This window comes from Cinclus cinclus, chromosome 8 (genome assembly GCF_963662255.1).
Source record: "Cinclus cinclus chromosome 8, bCinCin1.1, whole genome shotgun sequence".
Lineage (NCBI taxonomy): Eukaryota > Metazoa > Chordata > Aves > Passeriformes > Cinclidae > Cinclus > Cinclus cinclus.
This window is the reverse complement of record NC_085053.1, coordinates 28,082,661-28,103,818: the sequence shown is the minus strand read 5'-3', so window position 1 is coordinate 28,103,818 and position 21,158 is coordinate 28,082,661. Positions and strand designations below refer to the sequence as shown.

The window sequence follows — 21,158 nt, the reverse complement described above, 5'->3', positions numbered from 1 at the left end:
GAAAAAAAAATCCTTTCCAAAACTTGTAGCAATAAAATCTCTTGAAACGATAAAACGGGAAATTACTTGCAATAGCTTAGGGCTCACCCCCTTTTTCTATGGAAAAATGACAGAATCACCTAATTGATCCTTCAGAGGGAAGAGTTTGTTAGGAGGCCTCTAATTCTCTTATTACTTTTCCAAACGTGCAGCAAGAATGCCAGATTTTCCTAACACAGTCAAAGCACATGCCTGGCTTTCTGCTTTTCTTTTGATAAATTAAAAAAAAAAAAAAAAAAAAGAGGGGGGGGGGGGGGTTGTACAGGGACACGACACGACTGAACCAGGGAGCAACCAGCCCATGGATTTATTTTCTCTCCTTAACGTGCAACTGGGCCTACTGAGCCCCAGGAACCCCACGTGGAGATGCCAAGAGCGGCGGCGCTGCGGGCCCCGCACGGAGCGTCCAGGGGTCCCTCCTGCAGCCGCTGGGCTGACAAAAACCAGGTATTTCTCAGAGTTGAATTAAAGGCACAAACTTTGTCCAGGCACAGCCCGGAGTTGCTGCATCCCATCCTTTGCAAACTCCCGCCACTCACATTTTTCTCCTGTCTTTTGAGCAAGTGTACGGTTTGGAGTTTCGTGCCCCCGCCGGCCTGGTGTTTTCTCGCCAGCACCCCAAAATTTGGGGGAGGCTGAGGAAGGAGAGGGGACCGCGGCTGGAGAAGGGGACGAAACTTTTGCAGCTCGTCGGGCTGCCTGGGAAGCTGCCGCCCCTCTCCCTGCAATTCCTTGCCTTTTTCTCGACGGAAAGAGCCCGGAGAGGCTTTCTCACCGGGAGAAAAAAAAAATATTCCAATTAAATTAATAAGAATAATGTAGTCAAAATCTCCTGCAGGAGGAAATAATCTGGGGTTTGAGTCCGCCACAAAGCATTTCCTCGTTAAACCATTATATCCTGCTAATTGAAGGGGTGTAATTCAGCGTCCTGCAGCAGCGCGCGGGGAAAAAGGGGGGCCGGGGGTTCCGCGGCCGCGCAACCGGGGGGCACCGGGGAGCGACTCCCCCCGCTCCGCTCCCCGCGCAGCCTCGTCCCGCCGCGAGCGGGGCACGCAAAAGTTGCGCCGAGCGCCGCGGGGCCCGATCCGCGGGCGGGAGGGTGGCGCGGGGGGGGGGGAGGAGAAGGACAGGCGACACACGCGGGACAAGTTTGCGGGTGTCCGTGCGGGGAGACACCCGCACGGTGCCCTGGATGGGGTGGCCTCCGCGGGTGCGGAGGGCGCTCTGCACGGGGACGGCCGCACCGCGCCGCACCGCGGGAGCGAGCCCAGGTTGCGGGGACGGTGCCTCTCTCCGTGCCCGGGGCGCTGGGGGGGTGGTGCGCGGAGCCGGCGGGGCCGCTCCCGCGGAGCCCCGAGCGCGGTGCCGCGGGGTGCGGGCCGCGCCGTGCCCGGGGCGGGGAGCGGCGCAGCGGCTCCAGCGCTGCCCCGGGGCCGCGGTGCGAGGCGGTGCGAGGCGCTCCGGCGCGGGCGGCGGCATCGGCGGCATCGATCGCGGATGACCAAGCACGGCGGGGCCGTGCGGGTCGTCCCGCAGCACCGCGCCCGCGCGGCCCCCCCAGTTAATTAAAGCATTAATAAGTAGGCGCCATTAGCCATGTGCCGACACAAATGGCCGTGCGGGAAGGGGGTGGAGGGGGGGGGGGGGGGGGGGATGCGAGCGAAAGGCAACAAAGTTAGTTTCGGCGAGCGGCGGTGGTGCCCCTTCCCCGGCGCGCACGGCCGCGCACCCCCGCAGCGCCGGCCCCACCGCGCCCCGGCGGCCGCTTACCTGGGTGAGACAGAGCGGAGAATACATGACTGCTGCGGGGGGCTGCGGTTTGGAGGTGTGCGTGTGCGGGGAGAGAGGGAGAGAGAGAGGGGGAGAGAGACAGAGGGAGAGGGAGAGAGAGGAGGGGAAAAAAGAGAGAGAGAGAGGAGAGGAGGGGGAGCCCCGAGCCTGCTTCTTGCTTTCACATTTCCAACTCTGCCAAACTGCAGCCAGCGCGGAGCCGCTCCATGAGCTGAACTTTAACCCCGCCTCGACTTTCCCGCACTACGCGCTCGGCATGCCTGCCCCGCGCGCCGTTAAAGGCATAGCGCTCGCTGCGCGCCCCTCCGCCGCCCCCGCTCCGCGCCCCTCCGCTCCGCTCCGCGCCCCTCCGCTCTGCGCCGCGCACCGCCCGCCCCGCGCCCCGCGCCGCCCGCCCGCGGGGGCGGGGAGGGGCGGGGAGGGGGCTGCGGCGCCGCCGCCTCCCTCCGCCCCGCCGCCCCGCAGCGCGGCCAGCCGCGGAGCCGAGAGGAGAGACGGGCTCGGCTCAAAGTTTTCCTCTTTTTACGGGGTGAGGGGGGGGGGGCGGCGGGGGGGGAGTTTGTGTATTTTTCTATCATAATTGTTATTTATTTATTTATTTGTTTAGCTCTTCCCGGGGGCTGCGGCTCCGCTCGGCCCTTGACCATGGAGGGATGGGGCGGGGGGCGGAGGTGGGGGGGGGGGGAGGGGCCGGGGGAAAGCGGCGTTGCCTTCCACAACTTTCCCCATCTCCTTTGGCACTTGTCATTTTAAGTCAAACGCTTTAGAATCAACGGTGCTTATTCCACTTTAAAAAAATAATAATTTTCTTCTAAAAAAATAGCAACACATAAATTCATCGGCATATCGCACTCCCCCTTCTTTCTTACTTATGAAATCTAAAAGTGAAGTGCTTAAAATTAAAAATACCCCCGCGCCTCCTGCCACTTCTGGAGCGCATTGTCTTGGCACCGGCAACGTTTGGGTTTGGGGTTTGGATGCTCTCCAGCCCGCTCCTGGGGACTCGGAGGGTGTCCCGGGTGGTGTGTCCCCCCCTTTCCGCTTGGGAATAGCGTTTTCCACTGATGCTGGAGGCAGTTTAGGTGACCCCCGCGTCCCTGCGTGTAGTCACAGGCTTTTTTCTTTTTTTTCTTGGGGGGGGGGGGGGGGGGGGTGGGACGACGACGACAAACGCAGGGAAAAAAATCCCATCTTTACGGGGAAAGGAGGAAAAATTTCCTCCCTCAGCTTGTTTTGGAGGTGGAGGGGGATTGAGTTGCGTCCCCCACCCGTCCGTGCCGCACCGTTCCCAGCCTTTTGCGGTTTCCAGCATTATCTTTTAAGTAACTTTTGGCGCCCTTCGGGAGACTTTTGGCCGCGGGACGGCTGGTTGCGCCCTCTAGGCAGGGGCCACGGTCAAGTGCAGCCCCTCCGCAGCCTCGGACAACCCCCTTCCCCCCCCCCAAAAAAAAAAATTTGGGATGGAGCAAAAGCACCTTCCCCCAGCTCAGAATATGTGAGCGCTAAACGGGTGGGCGCGCAAATTATCCTCATTTTTCCCAACTCAGCGTTTTGCTAAGCACACTTTTAAAAAATTATTTTTAAACGTGGGTTTTTTTTAATAAAAAAGCTTTTTTTTCTTCTTTCTTCTTCTTCCCTCCTCTTTTCTTTGTTTTTATTTTTTGGGTGCTAAATCCGGAGGTTTCCGAGGCTCCAGCCCCGTCCCCGTGGGGCGCCGCCAACTTCGGCGGAAAAGGCAAAAAAAAAAATTAGAAAAACAAACAAACAAACCCAAACCAAAACAAAAAACATAAAAAGAGGAGGCAAAAAAGGAGAAAAAATACAAAAGGGGGGGGGGGAAAGGAGAAAAAAAAAAAACGAAGAAAAAAGAAGAAAAAAAAAAAGGCGCGCCCCTCCCCCCGGGGGAGTTCAAACGTCGCAACACCCACCCCCGCCGCTGATTGGGCGGCTCCTGGTGACGTCACAATGCACCGCCCCGCCCATTGGTCCCCGCCGCGGTCCGTCACATCCCGCGCCCGGGCGCGTTTCTTTGTGCGCGGCCGCGGGCGCTCCAGACGGCGCGCACGTACGGGCGGGGTGCGGGGGAAAGCGGGGGAATCTGTCAAGCTCAGCGGTTTTCTCAAATACCCGACCAAAAAAAAAAAAAAAAAGATAGGAGGAAAAAAAAAAAAAAGCCAGCTGCGGCGCAGCCTTGCGCGCCCGCGCTCCCTCCGCGCCCGGACCCCGCGCAGACAATAGCGAATTCCCTCTGCGAAAGCGTGGGAATCGAGTTAAAAATACAAAAACAAGTTTAAGCGGCGCCGCGTCCCACGGGCAGGGATAACACGGATAACACGGATAACAGTGCAAGAGAAACTTTGCGGGCTCCGGCGTCTGGCGGCACTTCTTTTTTTTTTTTTTTTCCTTTCTTTTTCGCTATTTTTTTTTTTTAATGGCTAAAATCGAGTCGCAGCCGTTGGGAACCGGAAGGGAAAACCCGCCGCAGCCAACTGCCGCCGGCTCTTATGTGCGATGTGTTGGGATTTTTTCTTCCCGTGGGTTTTTGGGCTGATCTCGAGGTTTTGGTGGCCGCGGCGCGGAGCGAGCCGGGGTCGGGGCAGGCGTGCCGCCGCCCTCTCCCCGCTCTGCCGGGTGGGCTCCCAGTACCCGGGACTTTGCAGAAGTTAAGAGCGATTCGGCAGCCTCCCGCCCACCTCCCTCCTCCTCTCCTCCTCCTCCTCCTCCTCCTCTCTCCGCACGCCCCCGCGTATTTCCGCAATCGCCGCGATTCGCACAGGAGACCCGCACCGGGGGGCGGCAGGGCTCACGGACATCCCCCGCACACCCCCGGCTGCGGGCCCGCAGTGTCCCTGCGCAGGGGGGCGGTGCGAGCCCCCCTCGCTCGGGTAACCCCCCCATCTTGCACGGGTAACCCTCTATCCTGCATGGATAACCACCGCCCTCCCCCCCCCCCCCCCCGCAGGGGTAAAACCCCCTCCTGAACGGGGAACCCCCTCCCTTCCACACGGGTACCCCCCATGCGCGCCCCCCGGCACGGGCAGCCCTTCCCGGCGCAGGGAACCCCCGTCCCCTGTACCAGCAAAGCTCCTTTGCTGCACGGGCAAAGTTACCTGACACTGGCAAGCCCCTCATCCTCCTTTGCAGGTCCACCTTTGCCCTCCCCCCCGTGCTTTGCAAACCCCCCCAGGTTTTGCCCTCCCTCCCCCGGTGCGGTGAAGGTGCGGGGCTCCCCCGGCAGGGCAAGCCCCCGGCGGAGGAGGACTGATCGTCCCCGCAGCGCTGCCGTGCCTGGCAGCGATGCAGCAGCCGAGCTGCAAAGTCTCCAACTTACACGGCACCCCTAAAATAGTCCTGATTTCATTCCCGAAAGGATTTCCTGGCTTTGTGTGTCTTAACTAGCCTTGGCCATTTTTGTAGAATAACCCCATTTTTCACAGCTCTGAGGGTACAATCTGCTAAAGTCACTTAATAAAATAAAAATAATAATAAAAAACCCCTAAAAAACGCAGAGGAGGAAAAAACCTTCAAAGGGCGTGAGAAATAAAGGCAAACAAACAATTGTCTGTGGCTCTCAGCTCCCCTTGATCGTGGATACCCACTTCATTAACAGGAGAAGCATTATATGCTTAAAACTGGAAGCCTCAAGATGCGTGATAATACTGCAAAATTAATTTGGGGCGGGGGGAGTGCAAGTGGATCTGAAGGTTAATTGCTATTTTTTGACAACAAAGTGAGTCTTCAACTCACACAACTCATAAGGAGCAGTGTGGTTACCCCTCTGAATTTACTGCTTTTAATCGACTTGAGCAGGTATTTAAAGACACAGAGGTTGCAGCCGCAGCGTACTGAGTACAGAGACAGGGAAAAAAAAAAAAAAAAAAAAAAAAAAGAAAGAAAGTAAAAACCCCTGAGATAGTGATTTCAGTTTGCAGTCTGGGAGCCCAGACCTGTGCTGGTGACAGCGCGGCTCCGTGCGCGGCAGCGCGTTTGAACCTCCCGGCAGTGGCTCTGCTTTCCTGGTTACCTCCTGGTGACCCCTCGAAGGAGCCCGCCGATTCCCAGCGGTCTGGAGCCCACAGGTTGGAAACCACTGGTTTTGCATAAACTTGTGTTATTCGGCGCAGGCTTAGGTCGTGAGGGCTCCTCTTAGCAAATTGTCAAAGGATGATGTGCACTGCATAAATTAAAACATCATGTCCTCTTGCCATGTGAAAGCATTATTAAAAGAAGCATAATAAGGGATTTCCACCATGTTATCAAGCGTACAAAGAGAACTCCGAATGGGAGGGATGGCTGTCATCGGGGTAGAACAAGCTGGGATTTTGGAGAGGCTTGAGAAGCGCTTTGAATAGCCCGTCAGTTGGACAAGGATCAGCGCTGACAATAGCTGGGCTATATGTGGTATGGCCTGTTAACATACAGCAGCAATCATTAAAGGCCTGAGACAGACAACAGGGCTCTCCTGGGCCCTGAGTGATGTTGGTGGCTTTGGGAGAGCCACTGTGGCTGCCCTGGGAGCATCTTCACCCTGCTGAGAGCCAGAAGCCCCCTGAAATCTCCGGGCCCAATCCTGATCCCTTTTCCATCAGGACCTTAGAACCCCACACTGACTCACATCCCCAAGAAACTTAAGTGCCAGCATGGTTGATGGAAATCTATGCCCAGATGTTTCTCTGTTGTCCCACAGCCCACTGTGGAACTATCTACAAACCAAAGTAGAAATGTCATGGAGAAGCAGTAGTTTAGTGCCATGCCTAACCTTGTCCCACTATCCACCATGAAATCAACAATATTCTGAAGCTACCAAAAATGAGAGTGCTCTGTCTCCAGGGAAATGATTGCTTTTTTATTCCACAGGTGCACAGAGAATTGGGCATAACAGGGTTTTCCTCCTTAGTTTAAAGGCTCCAGACCCTGAAACTGAGTTCCCCAGGAGCTGTTGGAACTTGATATTTAAGGTGCCTTCTAAACCAAATTATTCTGTGATTCTGCAATGAACACCATGGTTTTGTGAACACTGTATCATCCAAAAACAGGAGGGCAGAATTTTCAACTTCCAGGCTCCGAATTTCAGGGAGTAGCTTAAGTAAGAAGAATAGTACTTTTGATGGAAATTCTCACCTTACACCACTAAATACATGTGAATAATAATGTTTTACAATGCAATATTTTCTGTCCATTGCCACAGTTCCCAGCAGGACAGCAAGGTGATCTGCAGTCCCTATCTGGCAGATGAAAACGGCTACACAATTTGGGGTCTGGGCCATAAACTGCCAAATCCACTTTCATGTGGGGAGCTAAAGCAGTTGTGCTAAGTGCAATTGGGAATAAGTACACTAAAAATTGGTCAATCTCAGTGTGAAAAGTGCTGCTTTGACTGTGAGCTCCTGGCGGCATCGCTGCCTGGCTCGGCTGTACGTGGGGCGCTGGCTCCAGAGCCCAGCACGTTGCAGAAATGCCTGCAGAGTTGTAATGCATTTCCACAGGGTCTCAAGTCTATTGCGAAATGCATTGCAGAGGAAATAACTTCCCAGCAAAAGTGTGCAGGCTGCAGAAAGGAAGCAACAGAACGGACAGAGGTGGGAGAGGCAGCTTTTCCCCTTTTGTTTTGCTGTAGATCTTCTTATGGGGAGCAAAATAAGTGGTAACACTTTTAACATAAAAACCCTTTTGCAGGCAGGGTTTATTTGAAAAAACGAAATATACCTTGAAGTGAAAATTCCTTATGAAAGTGAATGCAATTTAATAAGGTTGCTGTGGTTTACGGGTGGGCTCAAGCAGTGCCTGTCAGCCCAGGCCACACAGTGGGCCAGCAGGAACCTCAAACTCCCTTCCCACCATGTTGATGCCAACATGCAGCTGGATAAATCCTCTGTTCACAGCCAGGAAAGACGCAAATAGGTACAGTTGTCCTCCGTTATATTTTATTTGTGCACAGTCCCGCGGTGTTATCGCTGCTGGAAGCTGAGGGACACCTCTCACAATGGTACAAAATCATTCTCCAGCGATGCGGAGTGATTACAGCATGCAGAACTGATACTGCTGCTGTCCTAAATCCAATGTTTTATCAGGCAGTTTGGCATAAACACTTTGGTCCTAATCTCACACAACTCAATGAAAATTTCACTTGATAAAGTTTACGCAAGAGTGGTATAAACATGGTGTGGCAAATATTGTTCATATACTCATCCACACCCATCCACACACTATTTATTTTAGTATATTATATAGAAATGCATTGTCATATTTATTTATGTAATCTATTTCTCAGAAGGCAAGTAAGTCTTTTGTCCCTGCTTCTACATGAGAACATTGTCCATTCAGGGTTTGCTCAGAATATAAAAGCTGAGATTCAATACAGGTTGTGAAAAATGAACCTGAAGAAATGCTGACTGGACTTTGTAAAGTTTCAGATAGCACAAACAGTTATGTGACAAAGAAAAGTTATGTCTGAGAAAACAGGAGTATTAATACTAATATTAAACATCAACCCAGCTGCTTAGAAGCAGTGGTGGTCTTTTAGACCTCATTAACATGCATTCCCTGCTGCCCTTTGCTGCAGGCTTTTCTCTGGAGTCTGTAACTTTCACAATGAGATGGGCATTATTTCCCGAAATAAATAAATAAATAAATAAATAAAATAAAATCAGTAATCTGCTTCACTGCTAAGTCATTTTTTTCCCCTGCATTTCTTATCTCTGTTAAAGTTTTGGGAAGAAAAAAGAAATAATAATGAGTAGCCTGTTCAGACGTAAACTCAGACAACTGTGCCTAGACTACAGACAGACTGGTTAGAAGGACATGATAACAGGTGCAGGTTTATTACTGCTTTTCTGGCACAAAATTTATCTGCAATTCTCTTCTGCAATTATATTTTTATAAAATAGTTTTAGCCCTGCTAATCCAGACAGCACATGAGGTCTGATCACTCTCCTTGCAGGTGCAGAACAGGAAAGTTTTCCATCACAAGTTTTCCTAACTCTGTCTCTTTTCTACTATTAAAAATACCTCTTTCAGCCCTAAATTCTGTAGTCTCTAAAAGGTAATATATTCTTCATAGGAAGAACAGGCACTAACACAAGATAGTCTAGAACCACCCCCCCCCCTTCTAGCCCATAAACTTCCAACTACATGAAATTATAGAGAATTAAAAGTAATACTCTTCCTCCAAGATTAGTAACTTTTTACTTCTCTACCTCCTCTAATTTTATAGACAACTTCATAACATGCAAGGATTAAGTCATAAAAATAGTGCCGTAGCTCACGTGCAAAGGTTGATTGTAACAACTCAAAAACCTGCACGAGATCCAATGCTTCTGCCTAAAAGATTTTGTAAAAAACACCACAGAGTTAAGTGCACCCAGTCCCTTTTACTTGCTCTGCCTTTTCCCAGTGCCCGTGGCTCCTTTGGAATAGCGAAGGAAATGTGTTAGTCTCAGCACCTGATTTTTTTTTTTTTTAAGTCTTTATTACTGTAATTCACTGACCTGCCGCATTGTAAGCCCTGGCAATATAGATCCTTGCACTGGGCACCCTGCGCTGGTACTGGATCTCTCTGGAGAAGCTGCTTTGTTGGGGCTTTTTTTTTTTCAGAAAGGGAGTTTTTCTTTAAAAAAAAAAAGAAAAGAAAAGAAAAATAAAAAAGGAAGTGCAATCCGTGTGGGCTGCCTGTCACAATCACTGCTTTCCTCTCCTAACAGCAGGGAGAAGGTGAGACCATCCTCTGCTCACCCGACTGTTGTGTTAACTTCTATACTGGGCTGGGAAGATTTCCATAGGGTAACCCCCGGAACAAGCAGGCGTGATGCACAGGTGGCCCTTACAAAGGGATACGCTCAACTATGGTTTTATTTGGATTCCTGGAAAAGCACATAAATCACGACACCGCCCCACGTACGTATGCCCGACCCCTTCCTTAACTTCTTGCATGAAAAGGTTATTTCTGCACCTATGGTGCAGGTGTACGTACGGTTGTGAAGCTCGAGGACAAGGCACACTGACTGCTTTATTTCTCCCTCAGAAAACTGAAAACCCTAGCCAGGAGATCCCTCAGCCCGGCTCCCCCCTCCTCCAGGAGGAAATAAGCATTTCCTTAAAAATATTCTATTTTTTTTAATCCTCTTCAGATTCAGATTGTCACTAAATATAGAAACTCTTGTAGCCACACAAACCGTGCATCGCCCAACAGCTGCTCATTTGCAATTTGTTCCTGCACTTAAAAATCTCTTAATGCTACAAATAAACTTTGGGAAAGTTACATCCCAATAAACAATGAGGTGTTGTTTAAAATTACATGTGGTACTGTATTATTAGGTCTCTACCGACACTACAATTATCTTTTGAAGCTGGCAATAACGCATTAGCTGTTCAGTCAGACGCAGAAATAGACTGGTGGATAAGCCCTCTGCCATTTTTTATGAATGGAAAATATTTTAAAAGATTGTTTCCACTTTCTTCTTTGTCCTCTCCCCTGAAAGGAGCCCCCGCGCCGGCACTCTTTCCCCTTGTCACTTTAATATTCATATATTTTATCCATACATTGCGATACATGATTAACTGCCTCCCCCCTACCACACACACATCGCCCCAAACAATACAGATACTTATTGGATTAACTACTCAGTCGTCGCTGGAAGGAAAGCGGTATCCGTGAGCTCTCGCTTTTATTTGCACGTACAGTTGTAGATCTGTGGCATGACAACAAAAATAAAAAAATAATAAAAAAACCCTAAAAATAAAATAATAATAATAATTAAAAAAAAATAAAAGAAAAAGAAAAAAGTGGATAATCCCTACGCGGAAGCGCAGTGTCCGCCGCAGCATCCGCCCGCTCCGCGGCACCATTTTTACTCGCCGAGGGAATTCGCACCGCGGCGGATCCTGCCCGGTTTTGCCCGATTTCTGCCCGGTTTTGCCCGATTCCTGCCCGCTCCCCGAGCAGCCGCTACCCGGCGTGGGCGACCGCGATGGGCGTCGCAGCTGCCGGTCCTCCGGGCCCCCCCTCCGGCACAGCCTTGGCACCGCATCGGGGGTGGGGGGAGAGAAAACAGGGGAGCGGAGAGGAAAGAATTAAAGCGAAGCCTTTAAAGTTTGCTGTTTGATTTTGCTCTGCCTCTGGATTATTTGGAGGAAGGGTTGGGGGCGTGGGGGGGGGGAGGTTTGGAATAAATAAATAAATCTCGCAACCTGCCAGCTCTGCCTTCCCAACGCTCGCCAAATCACTGGTAGCCATTTTCATCTAAGGTACGGGAGGAGGAAAGAAAAAGGGAAAAGAAACCCGAAAATTCTTTAAGAAGAAAGCACCCGAAAAAAAGGAACCAAGACAGGAAAAGCCCGCAGAGAAGCGCAGACCGGGGCCGCTGCAGCCGCTCCGCGCCCGCGCAAACCCCGCCGCTCGCTCCCCCGGCCCGCGGGCTACCGAGTTGTTTTTTTTTCCTGTACTCCCCCCCCCTCTTTTTCTTTTTTCCTTCCCCACACCCTTTTCTCTTTTATTTTTTTTTTAATTTTCTTTCCCCCCTTCCCCCTTTTCTCCTTCTCTTTTGCCGCAGTATCCGTCCGGCGCTGGGGCGAGTCCCGGCAACCCGCGCCTGCGAGGATCTGATTTATCGCTGCTCCAGCCCTGGTTCGCAATTCTGTCACTCTAAATCACGCACATGCGGAGAGCGGGAAGGTTTTGGCCAGCTCCCCAAGCTCCCCAGCCCCCCACCCAGCCCCCCCCCCAAAAAAAAAAAATTATATATATAAATAACGAAAATAAAAAGGTGAATGGGAGGGGGGGGGGGAGAAATCCAGGGGAGAGCCGGCGCCCCCCGACCCCCGCTGCAAAATAAAGTCTCAATAAAAGTGTCGGGGGCGGCGCGGAGGGCGGGAGGGATGGAGGGAGGGGGGCACCTGGCAGCCGCCGCGCCCGCCCCCGCCGCTCCCCGCGGCGCCTCCCGGGCCCGGCTCCGCTGCGGGGGATGCGGGGGAACCCCCGAGCTCTCCCGCCCAGCGTGGTCCTGCCTGCCAGCGCTGCAACCCGCGTGTGCATGTGCGTATCCGCATATATCCCTATCCCATATGGATGTGGCTGTGGGAGGGTTACGGCTCCCGGGCTGGAGCTACAGCATCCGCCCCGGCGGCAGTGGGATGCAGACCCCCGACTCTCCCAGATCCACAGGCAGCCTCCAGCTGTCCTAGCCCTGAAGCAGAGGGGCTCTGTGCCAGCCGGGTGCAGTGACTGCGGTACCCCGGTGTCCCAGCATTGCTTCCACCGCTCATGAATCAAATTTATAAAGCCAAGGATCCCCCGGTCCTGAGAAATTAGGGTATCACGGGTTTGGCCTCCCCCCCACCATCTCTGTTAGGCCCTGCAGTGGCTTTGCCTACTATTTCCCATCACATCCTTTAACAGTAAAGAAAATAAGGAAAATCACTATGAAAAGTGGTGGTATCACTATAATTCAGGGGTTGACACAATCCCTGGGAATTTTGTCCCAACACAAGGTCCCCTTGGCCGCGCCCAGGGTCAGGGCAGGGTTGCAGGGTAAAAGTGTCAGGAATGCCCGAATCCCAGCAGCTGCACTGGCAAGTCTCTGAGACTCGCAGTGCTGAGCGAGGGAGGAGTCACTCCCGAGAGCAGGACGGTCACATGCCGCTGGAGATGCTTACACGGCTAATAAAATCCGGGATAAGCCCCCCAAGCAATAATGCAGCACGCAGGGCAGGAGGCCGAAACTGTTTTCCACCACTGCACTGCAGCATCAAACTCTGATTTTCACGCAACCCCCCTTGTCAAAGTCAAGAAATATTTCTAGATTTTCAGTATTGCTGAGCTCCAAACTTCGGTGCAAGTGACTTCTGCCCTGCTTGGCAAAGGGAACCTGTGGGCTGGCCTTCTGCATGTGCAAGATGGAGAGAACACTGAATCTCCATGGAAAATCCTTCCCCAGGGTTTAGAAAATCAGAAAGCCAGGGAGAAATTTATCGAACAGAGGAAAACACTGGACACCTGAGTGGAAGGAGGGAGCGACCATGGCCAGCTGCAGTCCATGTCCAGTGGAGACTCCGGGGAAGCTGCTTTTCCTTCCTTACAGCAGCGCTGCTGTTCCCAAGACTTTTGTGACACCAGGAACGTCTCCTGGTGTCTCAAAACAGGGAAAGGACCAGGGCTGGTGCTCCCAGTACTCTCCAACCAGGGGACTACAAAGGAGGCATCATCCATACAGCCCCTTTTGCAGGGGGGGCTCTTTGTTCCACCCAGGACCCCCGTTCTTCAGCTCATCCCTTTGGATGGTTATATGATATCTTGTGGAAGGCAGGGGGTCGGATACCCCACTCAGGTGCCCATCACACAGGTACCCCAGCACACAGGTGCTGCTGGTGCACAGGTACCGCAGCACTCAGACACAGGAATCCCAGCACAGCACTGCACCTTCACATGGGTGCCCCACCACCCAGGTACCCCAATCTACTGCTACACCTGCCCACAGGTACCCTGCCCAGGTAGTCCAGTACTCTGACACAGCAGTATGCCACTATGAACCCTGAAACTCAACACATGGCTGTACTTGAACAGGGATACCCCAAAACACAGACCCTGGCACTCAGGTACCCCACCAGCCCCCTGCCATGGGCTCACCGGGGTCGTTGCTGTTCCCCAGAGAAGGTGAGGTAGGTACAATTTCCCTTTAATTCCAAATGTCACAAGCCATACTCCAAAGGCAATGCCAAAGGTTTTTAAAAATTCCTAGTTAACTTGATTTAAAAAGTGTGACTGTAGGAAATAACGAAGGTTGCTTCCCCCTGTTGCCACAAATTTGCTTTCTGCCCACAGACGACAGCAGCGGGGCTGCAGTGCTGCTGGATTTCTTCGGAAAAGTTACTAGGGGCCTGTGAGACAGCTGGAATTCATATTAGAATATTTTTAACGTGCTCTTACAAATACTTTGGCATACGCCTATTCCACTCCTTTTAATGATGTTGACTTCATTTCCTTTAATACAGGGCGAAAAAATGCTACACCAACAAGACTTAACTAAATTAATAAGAATGAAAAATAATAAATAATCCCAGTTGCGTTCCTGCCGGGTTGCAAAATACAGAGCGGAGGGTCGGAACGGTAACACCCAACAACTTTCGCAGAGGAGTTGTCGAGGCGGGCGCATCCCGCTCTCCTCGCTGCTGCCCCCCTTCCCGTGTGCGGCGCGGTGACAGAGGGGGCTGGGGGGTTACCTGGGGAGCGCGGGCGGGGTGGGGGTGTGGCTGTGCCCGCGCACCTGGGGGTGTGCGCGCACCTGTCCGCGCGCCCCCGCGCCCGCCCCGAGGCGCCCCCTGGAGGCGGCCGCGCGCGCCTCGCGCCGCCCCGCCCCTCCCGCCGCGCGCTCCCCCCCCGGCCCCCTCCTCCGCCCCCCCCCCCCCCCCCCCCCCCCCCCCCCCCCCCCGCCTCAGCGGCGCAGCGCCCCCTCCCGGCGGGAAAAGCGCGGGAGCCTGAGGGGGCCGCGGGGCCGGAGCAGGCCTTGAGGCCGAAAACAGCAAAAATACCGAAAAAAAAACAAAAAACACACAAAAAAACCCCCAAAAAAACCACCAAAAAAACCCCCACCAAAAACCTGGGGTAATTACATCCAGGTTAAAGCCTCCGAGCACCGTCGCCCTGCTTTGCCAGCGTTCCCCTCAGCCACATTGCGTGTGACTGATGTCAGCAGAGTCTGGTTTTCTCTGTCCCCATCACCTGCATGTGCGGCTTGAAGGAGGGATGTCACTTCCTCCGTAATTACTCCTTCTTCCGTAATTCCAGAGAGTTTTTGGAGAAGGAAAGGTGGAGCTGCTACATTCCCTTGAGGGAAACCATTTTCCACCTTTCCTACAGCCCAACCCATGACTGAACACCGTCGGTGTCCCCTGTGTGGGGCAGATCCCTGTCCCCAGCGGGTCAGGGAGGGATCCTGGTACCCTGAAACTGGTGCTGAGATTCTTCCCGTTATTTATCCAATAAATATCCAATAAAAATCCAATAAAAGCATCATCCAAAGGGTGCTTTGTCATACAACAAAGCAGATCTCCCACGGGAGACAGGTGTGCTGAGAGAAATGGAAAACGGGCAGGTGGCTTCAGCCTGGAGGAGCATTAACAGGCAAGGACAGGTCTGTGGCTGATGGGTGTGCACTACCTTCACCTGCTAATTAACACCAGTTCTTGGCATGACCTGTCCTGCCAATGGTCCTGAAGGTGCTTTGTCCCCTTTTCCCGCTCCTAACCAGCCCTCTACATGTCTGGTCACTTAATGCTAATGCCTGTAAGGGTTTCAGAACATAAAAGTATTTATAGTCTGTTCAGCATTAGGGTTTCCAAGATTTAGCTCTAAAATGCTGCAGACTCCTGAACAATTGCCTGTAACCTTATGTCTATCACCTTTCTGTCTTCAGCCTCAGCAAAGCAATCCCTGTGCACTGGGAGTGTTGCCTTGAAGAACATTCCCTGTTATCTACCTGAATGACACTGATGTACCTACAAGAGGACAAAACACTTCATGTTAAAGGTATAGATGCACATATATATCACAGCGTTGCTGTAACCACCCACAGAAATGTTAACATTGGTTTTAAAGGAAAATTCTGCCCAGGATTTGTGATACTTTCCTTTCTGCAACTGACTTCCAGAACCTCAGGAGAAAACTCCAAACTTTAGGGATTTTAACCTGACAGAAAACTTTCCAATGTGCTCCACAGAAATGTTTCTTGGCTGCTTCTGTGGCTGCCTCTCTTGCTGGTGTTCACTGAGACAAAATACACATTTTTTATCCGATCGGCCCGTTTGGTTTTTTTACCCAACTAATAAAATATGACACTAGAGGGCGGCCTGTTAATGTAATTCAATAATGAAGTTGCAGCGACTGCACGTGGAGATGCAGCACTATCCCCTGCTTGGAGCCAGGGCCGTGGCTGGAAGCTGGTCTGGGAACGCTGCCTCCTCCTGCTTGGAGGCAAACAGCACTACCCCAAGACACGGGGAATATCCGAGTGCAATACCAGAACCCAGAATAATGACTGTTCCTAAGAAGTGTGATTTTCCAGCAGACCCACGTGGCTGCATTGTCTCATGTGTCGGACACAGTCCTGCTCGGAGGAGGATGTGGCAGGAGCTATCCTGTCCATTCTCTAGTGACAAACCCATGTCCTGCCCCAAACCACGGCCCCTACTTTGGCAGGTAAAAGACAGTGCTGCAGTTGCAGCCCAGTTTTAGCCATCTGCACTGCAGTTCAGTGAGCACAGTTGCTGTTGGCAGCTCACTCTCAGGCTCTGCACAGCCTTCCCATGACTGAGGAGTTCTCTTACCATTCCAGAGACTGGCTTCTTTGTGTCAAGTAAGGTTAATAGCTGCTTGCAATTTAATTAATTAAAGGATGTGAATATTTTTAGAGCACCAGACACAGTATGTGTGAGAAATACCAGGTATTATCTCAGTACACATTGCTGGCGTTATCGATATTTACATTTTGTACTGCCTGGAAGCGAGGATTTCCTGGTGGGAGGCTGCCAACAGCAACACCTTTTCCCCCCAGATTTAGAGTCTGTGTGTCAAGCATGAGCCAACAGGCACAAGTGACGTCAGGCAGAGGTAAGGCCGAGGACACAGGTGACAATACACTGTGTGCTGGCAGAGACTGGTGACACTGGAAGTTGTCACACATGGACCACACCACGGGCACCCTCAAGAGGCCTTCAGTACTATGAGCCTATCAAAAGTAATTCAGCACGTCCCCCAGAGAACATTTTAAGATGAACTTAACTGAGACTTTCTTATTGTCTGCAGCAGAAATTGGCCTGGAGTTACAGATGGAAAGAACTTAAATAAGTGGCTGCTTTCCTGAAAGCTGATGTTCCTTAGCATTTAGCAATAACGTGTCCTCGGTTTTTGCTAGATTGCAAACGAGCAATTAATTCTTCAGCACTTGTGCAGAATACTTTAAAAATGGAAACATGAAAGTCTTCTATTAAAATGAAGTTGATAGTATGCACCTGCCACTAATGTACTGTACACTGTGTCTTCCACTCATTATAGTGATGATTTGGGTTGAGATCAAGTGTCATATAGTGAAAATCACTTCAACATGTGCCTGTTCATATGCATAAACTCCTGTGTACCAGATGGCAAAATATAATGACATCTTAAACGGCTAATTGCATAAACCTTGTAATGCAGATAATTGCTGAACCAAAGTATGAGCTAATAATTTCCCACTGTATTGCCTGGCTTGACACTAATTCTAAAGGAAAGTTGTGACAATTCTAACACACTAAAGTTCACCAAGCGGTAATTAAAACTAGCACTTAAAATCATTCGACTTTCAAACCCTTAATTACAATTCAGTGGAATCACTTTGTAGAAATCTAACATTTATAGATAGCTACATGATAGCTGATATTTCATCATCATCCCTTTCATGGTGATGTTCTAAGGCAGGTTTCAGGAAGCATGTAGCTCTCCCTGGAAGCTTAAGGTTATACTGGTTGCTGTATCAATGGTCACTGGGAAACACTTGGAATACAGTAGCCAAGACTAGGAGATTTTCTGTGGACTATGCTTAAGGCACTGTGACAAGTAGCACTTTTTAATCACCTTTTGATATATAAATGTAAATATGCATCAAGCCACTACAATGAAATGTATCAGGTTTCATAGCGTGGGTTTAAGAATTGAATTGTTGTGGTTGGTTTGATAACACAACATACTGGCCTCAAAGCCAGCCCTCTAACACATCCTGAGCTGTTACTCTGCATTGGAAAAGCTGCCATGAAGAATGGAAATAGAATTAATGATGGTAAATACAGTTTTGGGAGAAGTAAGCCTTAGCAGACAAATGCAATTCCTTTCTTTGATGAGGCGCATCAAATAATATGATGAAGGTAAAGACTGAATGATAAAGGTCAATGAAGAGATGTGATATTCATTTTTTTATGGAGATTAGAATTAACACTGTGTGATATTCCGATCAAAAAGCATTAGAAATAGCAGCAGAGCATGTACTAATTAGATTAGGAATTGGCAAACAGCCTGTTAAAAAGTAGCTATGAATCAGGAGTTGTTATCAAACGGGAGAGTTTTACCAGGATCAGCATCAGGTCAGATGCTAGTCAATGTTTTCTTCAATGATTTGGATGTAAACACTGTAAATTCACAGCTGATAAATCTGAGGGTGACAGGAACATTGGTGGAGTGACAGACAGCGATGAGAATGATGCTCCAAGTGATCTCAGTTGCTTCATGAGCTGAGCCCATTCAAACACAATTGCTTTTAATACAGACAATATAAGATTATGTGGTTTCTTGTGCTCACACTTTTTAAAAATTGTTGGAAAACTGGAGAGGGTGCAGAAAAGAGCCACAGAGAGGATTTTAGGGCTGAATAAAGTGCTTAATGGTGAAAGACTTAGTGTTCAATCTGCCTCACTTACTGGAAAGAACACTGGGACGTGATATGAGTGTAATGTGTAAGTATTTAGGCATCTACAAGATGTGTCTGGAATTATCTGCTGGATACTAACAACGTTTTTAATCTTTCAGAGAAAAACTGATAACTGCAAGTTGAAGTCAAACAAACTCAAGTGAGAATTTAGGGGGTTTTATTAGTTGGAGTAGCTGAAGGCTGACTTTCAAGGCACAAAGTGGATACTGTCTTTTTTAAAATTTTATTTTCAAAGCAAGACCAGAAGACCTGTGGTAACTAAAAGCGAGTGCATTTAATGTGGAGGCAATGGCACACAGCCTGTTGTCATGTATCAAGGGGTGTTCTCTAGCCTTCAGTGCTGTGAGTCTGTACACATCAGCAGAGACACTGCACAAGCATTGGGGAGCAGGAATGTACACCTGTGCAATGGAATAATCAAGTCATAACAAGTCTAACACATTTCATGGGCTCTCCAGACCCAGGCCAGGTGTGCAGATATCACACATTCATATGTCTCTAATAATGTATTATTTTTAAAAGAGGCAGTTTGTGCACTGTGGAGCTACACAACCACCCAAAAAAGCAGCCCCCCAACCAGTAGATCTGTCACCCCTTGCCTGCCTCTGGGTAACTGAAATGATTCCTCAGAGCTCTGTGCCTCTGCTCTGTGGTAGAGGAGAAGCAGTGACCCCATCCCTGGACAGCTTCTACCTGGAAGCCTGTTTTATTCATGGTGTAAGTCAGACATTCCTGGATGGGACTGGGTTGCAGGCAGAATATTAGCCTGAAACTTCACCCCAAGACTCCTTTTCTGATACAGTTCTGTCTCAGTAATTGATTACTGTAAGAAATGCTGCCAAACACTTGTCCTGCTGCTTGAACAGTTTCCTTCTGCTCCGGCCATACACACCCACCACAGCAGTTCCCTGTGTGTTCCTTGCATCCTACAGACTTGCTCCTCTCTCAGCGCCCAAAAATCCTCAACAACTGTCAGTCATGAGCAGGCAGTAATCATTTCAAGACTCTCAAGTACCACCACATGGTGCCTCCAATTACAGCTCAATGTAATGCAGAAGGAGGAGAAAGCAGGGACCTCAGCCCATTTCCTTCAGCTCTGGCATGTTCTTGGAGGTCTCCCGTCTAAGTTTGGACAGAGCACAGTTCAGCCTAGCCCCTGACCAAAGCTGGGAGGTAAACTCCATCAAATCCAACAGCACAGACAGTTCTGTGCAAGGCTCAGCACAATCCTCTTTACCTTTTAACATATTTATTAGCCCATGAATCATAACTACCAGGTGTCTGTGTTGTTACTAATTTTACAGACAGATGTAACTGGATCTGATATGAAATACTTTAATGCTCAGGTTTCCTTTACTGCTCCCTGGGGTCTTTCCATCCACTGCTGCTATGGATCAACAGCCCTTTCCTCTGGGAGCAGCACTGCCATTTACAGCTGGTGAGGATCAGGCTGTTTTCCCCTAGAGAAAGATGCTCCAGGGAAGATGCCATTCCTGTGTTAAAACACTTTCAGTCTATACTAAGCATCCTCTGTAAAACCTCAGCTCAAGGTGATTGAGTCAAGCTCTGCAAAGTAACTCCATTCAGCAGAGTTCATCGTGCATGTGTGATACATTAAGAGATTGCCCTTTTTTGTGTATCCACCTCCCAGTTATTTACCTGAGGCAGTCCCTCAACTGTCTGTAGGTAGCTGGAGTTACAGCCTTGCCTCACACACTCCACCAGCTGCATGCAACATGTGCCTCCAGGTGATCCTGGGTGGTTTTCCCAAGAGCACTGTTCTTCAGGGAGGTTTCAGTACAAACCTCTATGAGATTCATGCATTTCATTCATTGCCCACACATGTAAGTGCAGAATGTCACTGATGGTATTTCAGCCTATGTATCTGCACCATAACTACTACACACCATCCATGGAAGAGACACTGATAACTCTATAACAAACCAAAGCAAAAAAAGACACTGAGCAGTATTATTAACTGATAACTTAAATGCCAGAGGTTTGAGGGACATTGAAATTGTCAGTGATAACAAAGCCTCAAAAAAACCCAAAGCTCAACAGTCTCAGGGACTTAGGCAGAGATTGTTGCAGTGGCTGAGGACCTGCCTTTGGCTTGCAGTGATGCTGGTGATCAACTCAGAGCAGAAAATTGTCCTACCAATTAACTCAGCAGCTTAAAATGAAATACGAGCTGAAATTAGTTGCTGGGAAGGATGTTATCTAGGAAACATGGAAGGATGTTATCTAGGATGTTATCTTGTTTTTCTCCAAAACATCTGATAGATCCAGGATGTGGCAGTAAAACATGATGGTGACTAATTTCTCAGTCTATGAATGTAAATTCATCTTCCTCTTTTCTTTCAATACGAAGAAGTCTTCAAAGTTGAACCTGGGGATAGATTATCTTCCAGGAATGGAAATCTAGAAAACAAGACAAAATATATTGTCATATATCTTTACTGCTCCTTGCAACATTATTTTTCTGCTTAGGATTTCTAGATACTTTATATATCAATGCACTGTTAGAGTGAAAACAATTTCTGATCATGGGTTTTATAAAAACAGAATACAGTATTGAAAATACAGCATGCATTTTGAGTTTTATTAACAAATCCTGCTTAAATGAAATCTCTCCCCATCGTTCCCTTTCTAACCAGGATACAGTAACATTCAAATAGTGCTATTTTAATAAATATTCACTAAAGAGGAACATAACTCAGAGTTCTCCTACCTGGCTGTGGTTGTTTGGTGCTTTTCAGAGGAGCCATCTTCTCATCTTCTCTCCTCTTCTCTCCAGGACGTTTTTAGGAAAGGATCAGCCATCATATTTTACCTTCTCCTAAAAATGGATGCCTGTCTTTGCCATGCCTCATATGTGTC

The 21,158-nt window shown here is 49.6% G+C and overlaps 1 protein-coding gene across 6 annotated transcripts in view; it reads right to left on the bottom strand.

Annotated features, from left to right (window-relative positions):
* NFIA (nuclear factor I A) overlaps positions 1 to 2,129 on the bottom strand; it is a 249,501-nt gene extending 247,372 nt beyond the window's left edge. For all 6 annotated transcript variants that reach the window (XM_062497286.1, XM_062497288.1, XM_062497282.1 and 3 more), the window contains exon 1: positions 1,810 to 2,129. In XM_062497286.1, coding sequence (XP_062353270.1) covers positions 1,810 to 1,836 — 27 coding nt within the window. In that variant the 5' untranslated portion in view covers positions 1,837 to 2,129. The remainder of the gene's footprint in view (positions 1 to 1,809) is intronic.
* Positions 2,130 to 21,158: the final 19,029 nt, after the last annotated feature.